We start from the raw sequence: 18104 nt of genomic DNA on the forward strand, positions 1-18104 counted from the left end.
GGTGAGCTTTTGTTGTGGGATTGATACCATTAATTCATTGCAAATGGGTAATGCAGGTCTTGGGTTGGGAACCGGTATAAATTATTTCTAGCATGATGTTGATTCAGACAGGTGAGCAGTGGGAGCTGGTAGCTAGGACTGCTTTTAAAACAGACACAGGGAGATTATATAAAGACTTGCAAGCCTGTAATGGCCGAGGAATGAACCTGCTGAGCCAAAAGCTCCCTTGCAGGTTTATAACCTAGAACCGCCTTCTGCAAGTGCCTTCACGGAGCGTCACAGCGATGGTGACGCTTTGCTCTCCAGATCGAGTCCTGCCTGGCTGATGCGGAGTCCCCGCGGTGATGCCGAGTTGGACCCTGGGGCGGGTGGCAGAGCACGACTTGTCCTCCGGAAAGTTACACCTCTGCCTGCGCTGCTCAGCTGCCCAGCCCAAGTTACCAGAGAATTTTATCATTTGGATAAATACCACTTTTCAATGCTGACTGCTATCCCCGACAAACTAAAGGTCCCCAGAGGTGCCCAGAACAACTCTTCCAGACGATCCCAGCTCATTTCTCAAGTGCATTTTAAGGTGCAGGGCTCCTGACTATCAGGCATGTTAACCTTTGATTGAAGGCCCCCTTTCTTCCCCTCTTGTCCACACACATCACTTGTTCTGCTGACTGAGTTGCATTAACTTCTTTGCTTGATTGAATGGAGCAGGCCAAGTGCCAACCCTTCCCTGCCAGGATTTCTGTGCTTAATGCTGAGATAAGACTAAAATCCCAGGTACTCTTTTCTGGTGGTTTTAATCATAAATAAATTTTCTTGACACCTTGCTTCAGTTCATGCCATACTTTGTGTGATATGCACTGCTCTCTGGAGAATTTAAGGAGGGTATTTCCAAGGAACCAGATGTTTAATCTTTCTTGTGGAGTTGGCTGCCACACAGAAGCTAACTGGAAATTGTGAGGTGTTTTGCACTTGAGAAAGCCTTTCCATTTTACTGTCTTTCTAAATCAAGCTATCTAAGCTGTGTATTGGTTTAGCATCATATAAACTAGAAAAAGAACAGACTTGCTCCATGCTGTCACTCTATTTACTCTTTGCCAAGACAGGCCTTTCCTGGCAAAATGTCCTAAAGATGCTTATGGAGTCCACAGAGAAAAATGGTCCCTTGAAACAGAAAAGTCCTAGGTTCATGTGCTGTAGACATCCTGTGTTGCACTAAGTTGCTTCCAGAATTTTAAAGCGTTTTAGTTGCTGAAGGGAAGACAAGCACCTCTTGGGATTTTTGGAAGTACCAAAGTGCATGCTAATCATGGACGTTAAGCACACGCCTGCTTTTGGGAATCTCTCTTCATAGCCACCTCTGTTTCTAGGCACCAAATGCCTACTTGGCAGTCATCTTACTTCCTCAGCCATCCCAAAGGGATAACAGCACAACCCTACCCCATTAAGGTGCTGTGACAATAAATAGTCTGTGTGAATGCTTCCCTCTGAGTACTTCTCCATCCCTACTTTTCCTTGGGGTGCTGTTGACCAGTTGCTGACTGATTTAGCAATGTTTTGCTTTATCCTGACTCCTCTCCCAGTCCCATAGGTAGCATTCGTAGTGGTGGTGGCATAGATGTCAAGGTGGAAAAGCCATAGCTCAGTTCCCGGGGTGTGTGTAGGAAAAGATGGTGTTCCTTTCCCCAACTTGGCTCAAATGCTTAAATGTCTGGTGGTGTCACCTTTTTGGAGAAAGATGCAGGTCCATCCAGCCTGCGTTGTGCCCCAGCGATGGCTGTGAATACTGGGAGGTGAAAGGAGATGTTTATGCAGAAGAGTCAGTCTGAAACATGAAAGACCAGTCAAAATCTGCTAAGAAATTGTCTCTGTTCCTTTTGCTTTGTTTTCTTCATTGGATGCGTATCAACAGGTTACTGGGATGCAGTTTGGATGAAAAGTGCGTAAAGAAAAACTGACTTGTGTCTTTTAAATGCCTTTCAGGTCCTCAGCCTGAGATAGAGCAAAAGGGGCCTTAATTTTTGGAGGGTGCTGAGCCCTATGCCCTCTGAATATTGTGTCCCTTTGGGTGCCTCAAATTAGGCACCCAGAATTGCAATTCTCCCTGACTGTGTGGTTTGCAGGATTATCTCTGTTCTACACACCTCCTCCCCAGACTTTCTGATATTTCTCTGGCACGGGTATCCCCCTTGCCTCTGTCTAGCTCCTAACAGGGGATGTGTTTCTTTTGCTGCCTTCCCATCAGAGGATAGTTGCCAATTCAGGTTTCACTAGAAACTGCTGTGCCAGCTCTTTGATATTCAGAAGCTGTTGGGTTTTATGTCTGTTTCCTGACCTAGCTTGACTCTACTAATAATTCAAGAACTTCAGCGCTGATATCTTGGCAGACTAATGTAGGAGGTCAGTCAGTAAATATAGTTACAATTTTCTTTGCCTCAGCAAAGACAGTAAGTTGAACACAATGTAAACAAGGTGGTTGGATCACTTCCCCCACCAGTAATATTTGTAGTTATGCAGGCAAATTTAATGGGCGTGATTAAATCTCATGCTCCAGCTTGGCAGCTGATTAGCTGCAGGGGGCAGGCAGGAATTTCCTTTCTGTTCCAGGGTTGCACTCCTTCCAAGTCCTCCTTCATGCTTGTGCCAAGGATCTCAAAGTGCTTTGCATTTTTAATTACGTTTCTTCACACCCCTGTGAAGAGTGGAGATGAGAGATAGCACGATCGGCAGCAGAGCAGTGGGGAAACTGAGGCACTAGGGGGTGGCAGCCTGCTTGGGACGAGAGAGGCTGTTGCTGTTTGACTTGGAGAAAGGAGAGCTGAGCATCTCAGAAATCTTCTTTTGGGGTTTCTGTGCGTCTAGTGAACTTGTGCCTAGTTCTCACCAGTCTGTGTCTTTCACACACTAAAGTCTTGGTTGTCTGCAGGGACGAAATGGTGCTTTTATGTATATATTAGTATACAGTCACTGACGGGGAAAAGATATCTTTCTCCTCTGGAAATTTTAATTTCTTTATTTTTGTCTTTCATCACTCTTCCTCTAATTTCTGAGCAGAACGGCCTGTATATGTGTGTCTTCTCTTTGTATGGAAAAGCACTTTGCTCTGAAATAGCCTCAGGTGTTGTCCGTGGCTGAGGCAGAGAACTGGTTCAGCTCTGTAAATGACATGCTGCTTTGTCCTTACAGGGCAAATTAGTGAATTTACCTAGTGGATTCACCTTCAGTGGGTGTACACTGAAGTAGCTACACCGACTTTGATTTCTTTACCTGGATGTACAGCTGAAGAGCTGGCCTCACAAGGAGGAGAAAATATTCTTCTTACTAAGGCATGCTTTGGTCCACAGAAGAAAGAGACCATAGATCTCCTGACAAACTGTCACGTATTAACCTACGTCACCTGCATATTGCTAACACCGTGGCTGATGAAACACGGAGAGCAGTAGGGATTAGCTGAGTCTTCACCCTCCTTCTCAGGATGGTGGGAATGGAGAATAAGCCTTTCCCAGCTTACTTAAAGCCTAAAGCCAAATGGGGAACAGTGTATTTTGGATCTCACATGGTGGGAAGGGTTTCTTACAGGTGGGGTTTCTTACTGCTGTGGTGGATTATTTAAACATTGTGATTTGATGTGAACAGAGTCCTCCAAAGGCTGGCTTTGTGAATCCAGAGTGGACAGAAAATTCTGATGAGCAGTCTTGAGCCAGCAACTTGATGGCTGGAAGAGGCAGCGATTCGGGTGTACCCTATAGTCCCCACTGCTGTGGGGACTGCTGCCCAGCCCACGATCGTGGTAGGGACAGAGGTGTCTAGCTGGAGTGCTCTGAAGCTTAGGGCTGAGGCCAAAGCCTGGCTTACTAGGCATTTTAGTTTCTAAGATGGGCGTCTAAATAAGAAGTCCGAATCTGATCCTTAGTCTAGTCTCAAAGCTTAATTGTAAATAAACTTTATAGTTTCCAGCGTTCTCATTGAACGTCCCTGTGCTGGCATTTGGAGAGCATTCATCCTAGTGGTAAATGAGTGTCTGTTTGGTCTGCACATGGTATAATTAAGTATAAGCTGAGCCCATAGCATAATGTGATAATTCTCGTTCTGACCAGCTGAAATAACTTGCTCTAACAACTGTGCTCTTCGTACTCCTCTCTTTCAGTTCCCAAGAAGCTTCTGCATGAAACCCAGCCAAGACCAACCAATTACCAAGGATTTCAGAAGCCACATTTTCCACTGTGGCCAAGAGTGTTTGATCCCAATGTTATAGGGGACGGCGTGTTCCTTTCTGATGTCTCTCCTTCCAACATAGGGCGAGCTCTCCCAGGTAGCTATGACTATTGTGATGTTGGCCCAAACCTAACTGTGTTGTGGTAACTGTTCCCTTCTATCTCCTCGTCTCTGGGTTTTTGTATTGTTCCCAAAACCCCTTCCACATCACAGTCAGAAAGAGAAACTTCAAGGTGCAACCAGTGACAGACTAAAGTGAACGGTGAAACTCATACCAGGTTTCTTGAAATAGCAGTCATGGCCATGCATGTCAAAACTCATCACAGAAATACTTTGCAGACCTGTCTAATACAGTGGCAAAGAAAAAACAACAGGGAAAGACAGTAGATCTGGCTCACAGGGGACAGAGAGGTTTTCAACTGAGGTTTAAAATAGGATGCTATTTTCATAAAATGCAAAGCCAAGAGATATGAATGAAATAAAATCTTAGCTATCTTTAGGGGGATAAGTGAGTAGGAGGAAGGGATGTTGTATGAATAAAGGAAAAGTACATGTGAGCACGTATTGGGCTAGTCGGTGGTTTTGCATTGTATTTCCCAACACGCAGAAGGTGGTATATGACATTATTTCTGAAATTCCCAGGCTGTGCTCCTAGAGATTCAGCTCTAGGGTGTGTATGGGCAGAAATACATTGTCTCTGTCTACACTCCTGGCAGAGTTAATCCATAGCTTGGATACAATCCACAGATAATTTAGAGTCAGCAATAACAGATTTGCCAGTTTGGAGGCCTTACTGAAAAATTGTCAAGGAAAAGAATTTTGAGTTAGCCCAAAATAAATTTTGTGATCCTGCTGATTCTTTTAAGAAAGAACCACCCCCTCCTGAGCTCATTTTCATTTATCTAAACATTTCACTTCTACAAATGGCACCTTTTGTTTAGTTTTCACATTGTTTATTCATTAACTTTTTAGAATATGCACCACTTTTCAAACAAAGATGTCATTTTGAAATGAAAAGCTAAAAGAATGTTTCAAAAATAGCAAAAGGAAATATTTGGACATTTCTGTAATCTCTCTTCCTGTTTTATTTCTTTTATTAAACTATTTGCTAAAGTCAGCCTGATATGAATAACCTCTCCTATGCTTATACTGCGGTGTTGGGCAAATTTACTGCTAGCTGAAATAATTTTGTTTGGCTTTGGTGTAAAGTCACAGGGAAACAGTTCGAGTGGCTGGGAACAGCTAAGAAAGGGTGGTGAAGAGAATACCAGTAGTAGGTGAGCTGATTAGGCAGAGACAAGGTCTTCAAAGCTAACAGGGAGGAAAAGGGATGTCTTTTAGTATGATTCTGGAATGAATGGCGGACCAGGGAACCACATAACGTAGCAACACATGGCCTTGTGAAATTGTGTTTGTTTGTTTTTTCCCTCCTGCATAACTCCAGTCATTTGCTATCTTCCCTGTCTGTGCTTGTACAATCCTGCAGATGACAAAACCAGTTCTGTGGTTTTGTGGTGCTCTTTGCTGGAGTATAGTGTATGCAGATGAGTATTCATTTAAAAACTTGTTTGATTGCATCTGTTCTTTGCACAAGTCAGAAGTAAAAAAAAAAAAAAAAAAAAAAAAAAAAAGAAAGATTCTTCTTACATCTCACATGAGAGGAGTTATGCTTTACTCCCTCTCCTAAATATACCATTATTGCGCAACGTGGTTTACAAGGGACGCCCCATACCCAACAGAAGCGGTGTCCGTCTGAGCCTTTCCTGGCAGATCTAGCACGTGCACGTAGAAGCCCTCCCTGCAAGTATAATTTAAACCTTAGTCCTAGTGAGATCCCGTGAATGTAGCATCAGTGAGGGGCAGGTGGGTTGTCACTAACCCAGAACTGGACGTGTGAGAGAGCATGGCACTGAGGTCTCAGGTTCACATTCTACCAGCTCTGTGTAGCAGTCCAGCCACATTAACTGGACTTTAATGCAGAGTTGCAGAAAACTCTCAAAGACCTAGCAGGAACCTGGAGCCACCTAACTCAGCAATCCTCTTCATGATGAGATAGATGGTTATGAAATACATATGAGATTATATCCTGGCGATGCCCTTCATTTTCATCGATTGTAAAGGGATTTTTAGATTAACTAGTTCAGAGTCAGACCTCTCATTTGAGATGGCCTGGGGTGTTCACCTGGCTTCTAGATGCTGCCCTAGAAGGCTGAGAGTTTCCCCTACATCCCTTCTCATACCTGCCATCTCTGCGTGGATGTCCTCCTGACCCTGGGTGTCTTAGGTATCTGTGTATAAGTAAGTACATCAAGCTTTAAGTGTCTGCTATGGGGAGAGCTAAATGACTCTCTAGGATCTGTCAACGAGTGGCAGGATTCAGTTGCCTCAGTTTAGATGCATAGTGCTACTTGAGATGCTTTGAAGGGTTCAGTTTTTAGAAATGAAAAATTTACCCTGCTTCCATGGATTTCTTTGCAGGAACAGTGGTAGAGAAAAATCCAACCACTTATACAGACATAGATTTACCAAACAGGGAGAATAAAGGAAAGATTAAAGTGCACCTTGGTGCCTACATCCGAATTAAAGGATTTTCCACAACTTTGCTAATGGTTTCCTGCTGAATGTGCCCTTGACCCTCTGTGCCCCAGTGCCTCCATTTGCACAGCTGATCTTTGGTGATCTCTATTCTCCTAGAGCAAGAGGTTCTTGGGATATTTTTCCCTTTTGGATCTGCCACCCAGGCACCCAAGTTTAAAAACTTTGCTTCAGGGCCAGTCATTAACACCTTGGTAGCTTGCAACATGTGGCTTTCCCAAGGCCATGCAGCTATTTAGTGGCAGGGATACAACTGCGCCCACATTCCTTGGGGCTGATCCCTTACAGCAACACCTGGACATCCATCCCCGCTGCTTCTCCTCCAAGGCAGATTAGGAGTTGGCAATGCTGCATGCACGTTCACGCACTCAGTCCCTCTCCATCCAGTATTACCTGTTCTCTTTGACACCCCTCAATTTCTGTTACTACTTCTCTGGCTGAGCCGCTTCTTGGCACGCACAGTGGGAAGCTGAACGTGATGTCTCACGCTGCCGGGTTTGCAGGGAAAGGAGACGGATCAGGCAGCTAGTGAGCACGGACCTTCTCGTGTCGCGGCCGCTGTCAGAGTGCCTTTGCTTGCATGGCACTGATGGCATTATCGGAGATGGACCTGACAGTTTCCTGAATTTAATACCTGCAGATAAGTGGAAGCCAGGTGCAAGTCTGATTTTACAGTGTGATGCTTGCTTTTGGCCAGAATTAGACACCCAGGGAAGGGAGCCTGAAAAATTGTAACAGCTACAGTTAAACAATCACAATCACATGGATGATGGAGCTGGATTTTGTGCACTGACTTTTTCATGTGCTTAAAACAATTAGCGTTTTGTGACTAGTGGGGGTGTCTGTCTGCAGATCAAGGTGCAGGGAGCACTCGGCAGCGAGCTGATAAGCTCTGAAAGGGTCTCTTTGAGCCTCCTGGAATTAGCTGCCTCCTTAGCTCCGGTCTTCAACAAATAAAATCAAATCATTAACCCATGTTCACTCACCTCTCCAAAGGGGAAATGGTGTCTGGGTGAAACACAATACGAGTGGGCTTCTGAAGGAAGTTGTAAACTCAGGTCTGCCCTTCCCCGCAAAGGCTGGAGAGAAAGCACGTCTGTTTGCCAGGTGTGGATGGATCACTACGGCGCAACACCAGCAGAGGGTTGCCGGCTCTGTCTGTGCTTTCCAGTCCTTATTACAAGCTTAGCTGAACCCGCTGTTGATAAAGGCTCCTTTGATTTACATAAGAGAAAAGAACCTGATTATATATTTGCTGTAGCGTAGGTGGGTGTGTCTTAAGTGGTGACATGAAAGAGCAGGAGACGGGGAGAGAAGATGCTGCCTGGATGCAGACAGGGTATGTGCTCGGCTGAAGCTACCTGAGAAGGTTGAGTTGCCCCCCCAAAAAGGGGCAAATTTGGGTGGCTTGCTGTCGAGTGGCTCCAGCTTTCTGAACGCAGATGCCGACCTGGTGGGGATAGGGCAGGGTCGGGCTGGGGCACGTGCCTTGTTCCTCATTCCCTCGTTCCTCATTCCCTTTCTGTTTCAAAGCAGAGAAGAAGAAAGGGAGATCGGCCACGTTCTACCCTCTAGACAACACCCCCTTCTTGCCTCCCGTGGATGAGACACAACCGCCGGCGCTCAACAGCAGCATGGAGCCCGTGGGCGTTAGCACAGAGATGGCACTGCTCAGCAACATCCTAGCAGCGTACGCCTTTATCACAGGTAGGTTTTGCGGCTGCCATTTCTCTGGGCTCTCACAAGCTCTTTGTGGACCCTCAATTGAGCCTACATTTCACAGTCACCTAGGGCTAAATCTGCCTCTTTGAACCGTTTATGTTTTTCACTCGTCTCTCAGCAAATTCTCCCTTGAAAGACCTGATGAGGGCAGCTCTAGCAGACAGTATATAACAGGGTTTATTGTGCTCTGCTTTCCTCTGGATTTGCTCTCATCTGAAGTTAAATACAATATAATCTTACATGTGGTATTATTTCTAATGCTCCATTTTCCTGGAGATCAAAGCCTGGCTCATTAGGGAGGCAAGCTTGTTGTCCTGTAATTTGGAAAATAAGCAGCACTCAGATCATTACCCTGCTTAAGAGAATTTGGCTTATCTTCAGTAGAAGTGTGAAGATGAAGTAACTTGAGAGTCTGCTTAATTGTGTATTTAAATCTAGTTTAGAGTAAGGTTTCCCTGGATCACAGTTTATCTTTCACCCACATGCATCTTTCAAGTAGCAGAGGAGTGGTCTTCTAATAAGATTCACTTTAAAAGTTGAAATGAAGATTATGTACCCTACTGAGTGCTTGGGGTCAATACCATTGATAGCAAAAAGTACAGCAGAGGCAGGTGGTATAATGCAAATATTTCCCATCCCACAACTGCATGAGGTACCTTGTCATCAGTAGGGGTTGCCTACAGAGTTGGAGGACCTAACCCCAAAACAGGAGGAGCACTGGCTGAATAGCATCAGATGCACTAATTCAGCATATTTTAGGCCAATATCTGCTGTTTTCCCCAGAAGGAGGGCTTTGGTTTCTGTGTAACTAGCCTCCCGAGGCAGGACATACTGTTTGTGGTCGCTTTTTTTGTATGGGTGTTCTCCTTCTGTTTGATGAAAGGTTTGTATGCTTATTATCTTGCAATGCTTATTGCCAAACAATATTACCTTGCTAGTAATATTAATGTGTTGCTCTTTTACTATAGGCAGTTAATAGTTCTGTGTACTGCAGTCAGTCTGCTAGCACCACTGTAATGCAATTATGCTATTCTTGAGCATTGAGGTCTATATAACTAAAACTCCAATATTTGGGCGCTAGTTTTTCATGTCTGTGTGCCATTCAGTCTTGCTAATTCATTAAACACTAACAACGCATGTGCTCTTGCTCTTGCTGAGATACCACCATGCTGCTACAGACAAGTATTTGGATTTCATAGAATCATAGAATAGTTTGGGTTGGAAGGGACATTTAAAGGTCATCCAGTCCAACCCCCCTGTCATGGGCAGGGACATCTTTGACTAGATCGGGTTGCTCAGAGCCCCATCCAACCTGATTTGGATGTTTGCAGGGATGGGGCGTCTACCACCTCTCTGGGCAACCTGTGCCAGTGTATCACCACCCTCAACGTAAAAAAATGTCTTCCTTATACCTAGTCTAAATCTACCCTCTTTCAGTTTAAAACCATTGACCCTTGTCCTATTGCAACAGGCCCTGCTAAAAAGTTTGTCCCGCTCTTTCTTATAAGCCTCCTTTAAGTACTGAAAGGCTGCAATAAGGTTTCTCTGGAGCCTTCTCTTCTCCCCAACAACTCCAACTCTCTCAGCCTGTCTTCATAGGAGAGGTGTTCCAGCCCTCTGACCATTTTCACGGCCCTCCTCTGGACCTGCTCCAACAGGTCCATGTCTGTCTTTTGCTGGGGACCCCAGAGCTGGATGCAGGACTCCAGGTGGGGTCCCAGGTGAACAGAGTAGAGGAGGAGAATCACCTCCCTCAACCTGCTAGCCGTGCTTCTTTTGATGTGTGAAACAACTAACTTGGGCTTTGCATTTTGGAATCACTAAGTAGATTAGTAAGAGTGTTTCTGCACATTTAGCAGAGGGTCCTTCTAAAAGGACCATGAAAGGCGAGCCCAAAGTTCTGCCATTCTACACATCCAATAGTGGAATCAGGATCCGTATTTTTGTGACACCTTTAAGAAGCAGTCAGCTTAAGTGGAATTAGTAGTGTTCTTCACAAAAGATAGCTGAGTAGGATATATTTTTTCTTGCGTGGGCTTCTCTAACAAAAGCTTAGAAAAAGCAAACCTTAAATGAATCTCCTGTCTGTCACACTTCTCCCCCCTCTTACCTACAGCTGCCCGTTTTTTAACATGAAAATGCCTGCATTCCCAACCTTACTGTAAAATAAAATGCCGTTAACATTATTTTCCCCATCTGAACAGTAATGAGCAGCAGAAGGTTGTAGGATTTATGGTTGGGGACAGTTGGGACTAGGATTCAAGGCTGCTGCTGATGCCCCATGGACTTTGCTTCCATTTACCACAGCGGAACTCTTTGGTCCTGCATTGGTTTTGTAGGGCACAAGGCTTCAATTCATCCCCTTCACAAGGTGTCAGTCTTGGCAGGAGCCTCTAGATTTTACTGCGGCACAAATAATAAATAAGGACGGCTTTAACTGTCTTGTTACTGTGGGGTTTGCTTGCCCTCTCATGATGTGGTCTCCTTGTGATGTGTTCACATCCACTGGATGTCAAATAGGTAAAACAGACCTTATGACTTTGGTTTCCAGTGATGAGTTCAGGAGTTTGTTGCTCATGTTTTTCAGTGCACTTAACCACGGCTGTTAGATGAGTTTTAGTCTCGATGATATATATGTCCAGTTTGTTATTTATTATAAAAATAATTGATGGCTGCCCCATGGATTGAAACAGCAGATGCCCTAAACCATCTTTATCTGCTGCATGTAATTTAGGCCTCTGCTTTTAGCAGAGAAGATGGATTTGGCATGATTATTTTGTTATACGTGAATATGGAGAGGTTTTAGATTATGAGTTCAAAGACAAGCTGTGTCACAGGGCACAAATATCATCTGCATCAAACTAGAGCACTGCAAAGCCACACCCCTTCGTATTGCAGATTTTGAGCAGTAGAACATTTGGAAATTTTTGTGCTCGCCTGAGTTTGGGGCCTTGAAGGCGGCTTAAGCCACAGCAGCTGTTGATGTCCATAGAGGAGCCATTATAGTGGCTCAGTAAAGGCAGGGTATCGGGTGGCCGGGGAGGGCTGGTGATGGTTTACACATCTTCCCACTGCTCCTGACCACAGCCTCCGTGCCAAAGGAAAACATTAGTGCAAGAACTGTTCTGTTTCATAACACTAAAAACGTCCCTCAGGTAAGCTCTGCAGACTGAAAGTGCTGTATTCAGGGCTTCCCTGTGCTGATGAGTCAGCTCAAAACAGGACTTTGCAGGAGAAAATTGTAAATAGGCAGGGGCAACACATAAAGATGGTTTTTCTCTTGGGGCAGAGGGTAGTGCATATCCTCAGACCCACTCTAGGAAAAAAGAAGCTACAGGCACTTGGTATTTTATGGGTAAAGTGCGTGCTCGAAAGGACGGTCCACTCTACTACTTTTCCTGCCTCCCGGCAGTGGGGTGTCTGTTAGCCTGAGGAGAGCACCCACAAATCGGTGGGATCCCCTCTGAGCTCGATGGCGTTCATATTTTCAGCACAAAATGGCAGGTTTGGGTGGGCGGCTGCAGGTGAAGTCTGCAGGCTCGGTCACTCACACAGGCACGGTCTTGCAGCGCACAGAGGGGAGAAGTGCCAATATCAGCGAAAGCCTCTGTGCTCACTTCCATGATCTTTTTGACTGATGTTCCCGTATAAAAGTTGGGAATGTTCCTATTGACAACGAGGGAATGAAAAATCACAGCACAGCAGGAAGCAAACCTCCTTGCAGGATTGTTGGTTTTCACCGTCAAATCTGTTTGCAGCTATCATCATGGTTATGAGTATCAAAGCCAGTTAGGTGTTAGCCTTATCCCAGCTTCCAGAACCTTAAACCCAACATTTCTTCAGAAGCAAGGAGAAAGAGTGAACAATGTCAATGAGGAGTGGATTTATCAGCTGATCAGGCAAGTAAGTCATGGTCCTGCAAAAGACTTAGGGATGCACTTAATTCGAAAGCTGATTTTCTTTATAGAATTAGGTTTTTAATTATATGCAATCTTTGCCTGCAAACCTCAGACCTGTTATTTGTCATGGACCTGTTCCAAAACCTGTCTGAGTGTTTGGAAAGACTTCACCAGTCTCTGTGACAGCTGGAACTGTCTTTGCAGTCACAGTCTACCAGCAAGACCAGAACTGTCCCTCATGGTTATATAAATATTACACTTTCAAATTGTATCAGAGCACTTCCAATGCCTCCCTTTGGACAAGGGACTTATTCCAGTTTTGTTGTTGCATTCAGGCTGTGTTTTATTCTTCTTTCACAAGCAAAGCTTTGCTGCCAAGTTATTAACAAGGGGCTTCCAAAAAACAACCCAGGGGAGATCATTCCAACTTTTAGACTGCTTGGCCTGAGCCTTATTAATAAGGGGCTCCTGGAGAGCTTCCTCTGTTCTACCAGGGGATTTCGGCAGCCTGTGGGGCTAACTGTAAATTCCCTAGAAGATATTGCTCCTACTGTTTGTCTGGCCATGCTTAATGCTGAAGCTTTTACTGGGGGCCCCTGAAATTTTCCTCCCCACTGAGGTTTCTGAATGCATGAAGCCATCACAGGAAGCCAGCAGCGTTAATGCCTAGATTGGTTTTTATTTATTGAAACAATTTATTATAATAGCAATAACAACCTTGGCCTGGGGCATTTCCTGGGGAATTAATGGCAGTCTGGGCTGATGCTCCCAGCAGATTGTTAGCCCTCAGGAAACAGGCTCCGTAATTGCTGCTGGTTTGGTTGGAAAAACACAATAAAATGTGTTTCTAATTTTTGGGCAGTTTGAGTGCCTAGAAAATGGTGGCTTTTGTATAGAGGGTAATAAAGAGCATATATCTTTTGTCTGCATGGATTAAATTCAGGCTTGAATCAGTGACATTTTCATCAATGCTTTCAGTCCACAAAGAGAAATACCAGGAAGGGGAAAGGTAACCCCAGCTACAGAGATTGACAGCAACTGGGTCCTGTGAGGAGTTTAGGAGAAAAACATAGCTTAGCTGTCATCCACAGCAGTGGAAGAAAAAGTTACACCGGTCAAAATCCATGTCTTAGCAGGTGTACACACACACACACAAATGCGTATCAAAATTATGTTAACTCCTGCTACTGATGTCCATACACTTTTAAAGAGTTTTTTTCAAATATAATGAGTGTTTTGAGGAGCTTCAGTGTTGGCATGATGAATCTGAACCACTGTCAAGTTTTTGGAAGATGCTGAGCCTCCCTTTGCTGAAGAGAATGCCCCTTTTTAGTCTTTGCAAATAGAACACACGATGGGGGAGGCTCTCAAAATCAACTGTCAAACCCCCAAATCTAGGCTATTGCTGATTTAGCTACTTCAACTGAGAAAAAGCGGAGCCCATGTTTTTTAGCTTAAGCTGCTCTTTCTGCTGTGAAAAAAAAGAGATGTTGCTGTGCGAGTGGGTTGTACATAAGATAAATGCCAAGACTGCAGTTGAACGTAGGGTTACAGCTCAGTGAGGAAGTCCAGACAGTGTCTCAGATGTTGACAGAGTAGCTGTAGGAGCTCATAAATGCCACTGGAGCCCAAAGATTCTATTACAGCCATTGCACTGCATGAAGGGCTCTGCATACAAGCACAAGCAGGGGATGAAAAATGGTTGCTTAGGTAGCAATTGAGGTGCAGCTTGCTCATGAGCTGATACAGTAGCATGGAAAAAAGGAGTGTGGAGGAGAAAGAAAAAGCAGGACGCGGACAAAAATGGGGGAAGAGAAACCACATGTGTCTGCGTCTCAGGCTCCAATCTATGTTTTTTAATGAGTTGCTTTAAAAGAGCGAACAGTGGAACTAATGCAACCAAATCAAGCCCATGTGTGTGCAGGAACATGGTGCTGAGGAAAGTGTGCCTGGCATCCCGTCAGCCAGGCAGAGCGGAGGCGGACTGGACCAAGCGTCTTCCAGGACGAATAGATCAGTCCTGCTCGTTTGTTCTTCCCACACTCTGTGTGTCCTCCTTAGGGCTACTTGCAAAGAAAACTTTGCAGTTACTGTCCTGAGTTATATTGCACGTGGAGAAGCCATGTCAGGGTGGGATTCCACTTTTCCCAGGGTTTTCAAATCTCTGGAATTTAGGCCACTTCTTTACCATTCACACAGTACCAGATGGGCAGCAGCTTTGCTACTACAAGAGCAGGACTGCAGTTTTAATTTGAGTTCTGTCACTTGAGTTCAGAATTGCCACTAATTTCATCGGAGCCAGGCCTTCACTCAGCCAGACTGCTGCAAGAGCCATTGGCACATCCTTCGTGCCTGCCCTGGTATCTTCTCTTTTACTTTTGGATTTTTGCTGTCTCACTTTTGTCAAAATGTCTTAGCTTAAAACCTCTGGCTTTGGTCTCACTTGACTTTCCAGCTACTGCTGCATTTCTCTCCTCTTTCTTTTTTTGGACTTGTTGAACGCATCTGCTATAGTTTTCTTCTCCGTTTTTGTAGTCAGCCTGTTTCTTTCCCCTGTGCCATCCACACCAACCACTCTAGCAACAGCCTCCTGTTTTATTAGCTGGATTTCAGGCTACCATGCCATCTTCCTCTACCTTGGCTTGTCAGTCATCTTTGAGATTTGTTTGGTAGGAGAGAAGTGAAGAGCACAAAAGTGTTTTGGCCCTGTAACTGTTCCATAAGCACCTCCAGGCATTGAACTATGCATTGCCTTGAACTGTGCACACATCAGTGTTTGGGCTCCTACCACAGAATCAGGGAATAATTTAGGCTGGAAGGGGTCTCCAGGGGTCACTTGTTCCAACCCCCTACTCAGAACATGGCTAACTTCAAATTTAGATTCAGCTTTGAAGTTAGAGCAGGGTCTTGTCCTGTTGGGTTTTGAATATCTCCAAATGGTTTCCCGTTCATCTTCTGCAAACTTTGTTTTAAGGAAATCAGCTGGAGAGGGCAGTTTCTAAAAGCACAGTGGGGGGAAGTGAAGGTAGAGCAGAGCCTTTTAGTTACGGAGATCTTTTGGGGCCGAATGTCAGGCTCTCAGCTGGTGGGAACTGTTACAGCTCCATCACTGAATTCAAAGGAGTAAGGCTCACCTGAGGAAGTGACTCCGTCCTTGAACTCAAGACTCCCAACAGACACAGCAGAGTAGAGCTGGCCTTGACACTTCTGCTTGGTTCACCTTCAACCATTCAGCGTACTTATAAACTGAGATGATTCAGCCTGGGGGAATTGCAGGAACAACATTTATCATAATTATGCTTCTAAGTAGTCCCATGAACCAAAAAAAAAAAAAAAAAAAAGGTAGTAAATAAACAAGACGACCTAGTTTAAAAGGCATTGTGAATACTTTGGAGTCTTGTTGTATCACCTCCGAAATGCGGCTATGCAAGATTCATCCTGTTAGTGCACTGACTCCAGCTATGCTTGCGTAGCACAAGTACACAGTTTGGTGGTCTGGGCGGAAAGCCAGCACACTTGCCTTAGATAAGCAAATGAAACCTATGAATAAATAGTATGCATTTTCCATACTGCGAGACTTCCCATTTCAGCCGGGCCGCAGCACAGAGAGCATATAAAGCTTTGTAACCATCTTTATTCCTGGTGGGATGATAATGGACGCGACAGCAAGATGCGCTTAGCTGCTGCTGGGTGTGCAGCACCCCGGTGTCAACCCCGCTCGTGCAGCCATGGGAATTAGCATTTAATTCTGCAGGCTGCTCCTCCTCCTTCCAGACAACTCCAAGACACGGCTGCAGTGAACCCACGTTCTGCATGCGAGCAAATGCCTTGGCAGCAAATGCACCGCTTAAATTCCCCTTCCTGATTTCCCTGGGGGCAGGAGGCGAAGGAGTGCATGGAAGTAAAGCAATCATTAGAAACTGTGCCCCTCCAGAGACCGTGGTTGGCATGTGCACAGAGGAGCTGCGTGTGTTTTCTTCTTTTAAGGGTTGTTCTTGACAATAATTTCCTTTCCCGTTTCAGAAAACCCCGAGCGGGCCGCTCTGTATTTTGTCTCCGGAGTGTGCATTGGACTCGTCTTGACCCTGCTGGCCCTGGTGCTAAGGGTGTCCTGCCGAACTGACTGCAAACGCTCCTCCGCCAAAAAACCTCCTCGGGAGCGGGAGAGCGATAGCGACAGCAGCGACAGCGATGACGATTCGGACACCACTTCGGACCTGTCAGCCCGCAGGCACCGCAGGTTCGAGAGGACTTTGAACATGAACGTCTTCACTTCGGCGGAGGAGCTGGAGCGAGCTCAGCGGCTGGAGGAGCGGGAGCGCATCATCCGGGAGATCTGGATGAACGGCCAGCCGGACATCCCAGGGACCAGGAGCCTCAACCGCTACTACTAAGCGATGAGGAGTCCAACCGTCCTGCCCTGCACCCCGGGGCTTCTCCACACATGATAGAGGAGAGGGAGGGAAGGAATATTATGTGGGTGTCTCCCCTTTTCCTTCCAGGCATGCTACCTGGAGCAGTGTGGATGGACAGCAATAAAGCTTTCCCCGTCTCCTTCTCCCTGACATATAGCTATCGCCCCCCTTCACGGACACTTTCTGGTTTCAACAGCGGCGGTTGCCAACTTCATTTCTTAGTAGCAGGCAGGAAGGTGACAATAACAGTCCTCCCATGTGCGACACGGAGTTTGGCGTGCTGCGGTACGAGTGCTCCTCTCTTGGCTGGAGAAAGAAGTCGTCCGGGTTTCGGTGTTCATTTAAGGTTTTTTGGTTTCCCTTTCCTGAGGACTGTGGGAGAATCGTGAACAAAACGACGAATCTGGAAAGATGATTTGGGAGGGGAGGGGGAGGTGCATCCTGACCGATTGTCTTGTGACTTCAGAAGCCACGAGATTAACCTAATTAAAACCCAACGGCAAATATGACTTGTTAAGAACTGGGGGATGGGGGGGAGGGGGATTCTTCCATCGTGAAATCATCTCGGTGCTTGGATGTTTGCCATAGTGTATTCAGTTATTTATGGCTGTCTTTTCATCTTCCTTTTCAATGGGAACATTTATTTTTTTTTTTTTTACTGACACCTCAGGGATAAAATCCTATTATTTTTTTTGAGTCTGTTCTCCCTGCTGGCCCCTGCCAAACACAACCCAACCCACCTCCAACAGTGAATTTATGGTAATATAAGAGATGTGTCAGTGACTGGTGAGAAGTTAACAACCTCAAAGAGGTTGAAAAGGGTTTTCTTTTTGTTTTGTTTTAAATATATATATATATATATATTTGAAGATGCTGCACAGGAATGTGCCTTATTCTTTTTTGTTGTTGTTAAACTACAGTTTTCCTATGGATAGCAATGCACAATGTTTTATATATTTTATTAAAAAAATAAAAAAAATAAAAGGTATATGTTTACCAGAGGAAAATGGAGACAGAAGAAGCCACGTATGACAACAGAATGGGTAATAAATGCGAAATAAACTCTGGCTTGCTTCAATACATTTGAATTTGCATCCTCACTTTTGGCATAGGTGTTGCTCGAAGGAGATGCTTTGGAAGACTAGCACACCTCTGCAAGCAATCAAGGCTGGCAACTTCTGCCTGCAGGAAGCTGGAGGCACTTTGTCCTTAGGCTGCAGCCCGTTGGTCTACTTCTGTGTTGCACATGGGCAGGGGCAGCTGA

General features: G+C 45.2%; 2 protein-coding genes across 5 annotated transcripts in view; both read left to right on the plus strand.

Moving 5' to 3' along the window:
* EVA1A (eva-1 homolog A, regulator of programmed cell death) overlaps positions 1 to 17775 on the plus strand; it is a 212264-nt gene extending 194489 nt beyond the window's left edge. The window contains exons 6-8 of one of the 3 annotated variants that reach the window (XM_049818458.1): positions 4142 to 4306; positions 8338 to 8511; positions 16449 to 17775. In XM_049818458.1, coding sequence (XP_049674415.1) covers positions 4142 to 4306; positions 8338 to 8511; positions 16449 to 16819 — 710 coding nt within the window. In that variant the 3' untranslated portion in view covers positions 16820 to 17775. The remainder of the gene's footprint in view (positions 1 to 4141; positions 4307 to 8337; positions 8512 to 16448) is intronic. The other 2 variants (XM_049818459.1, XM_049818460.1) reach the window with 2 other exon arrangements.
* Positions 1 to 18104, plus strand: part of TNFRSF21 (TNF receptor superfamily member 21) — a 1117265-nt gene that overhangs the window by 322839 nt on the left and 776322 nt on the right. The window lies entirely within an intron of this gene.

This window comes from Accipiter gentilis, chromosome 16, assembly GCF_929443795.1.
Source record: "Accipiter gentilis chromosome 16, bAccGen1.1, whole genome shotgun sequence".
Taxonomy (NCBI): domain Eukaryota; kingdom Metazoa; phylum Chordata; class Aves; order Accipitriformes; family Accipitridae; genus Astur; species Astur gentilis.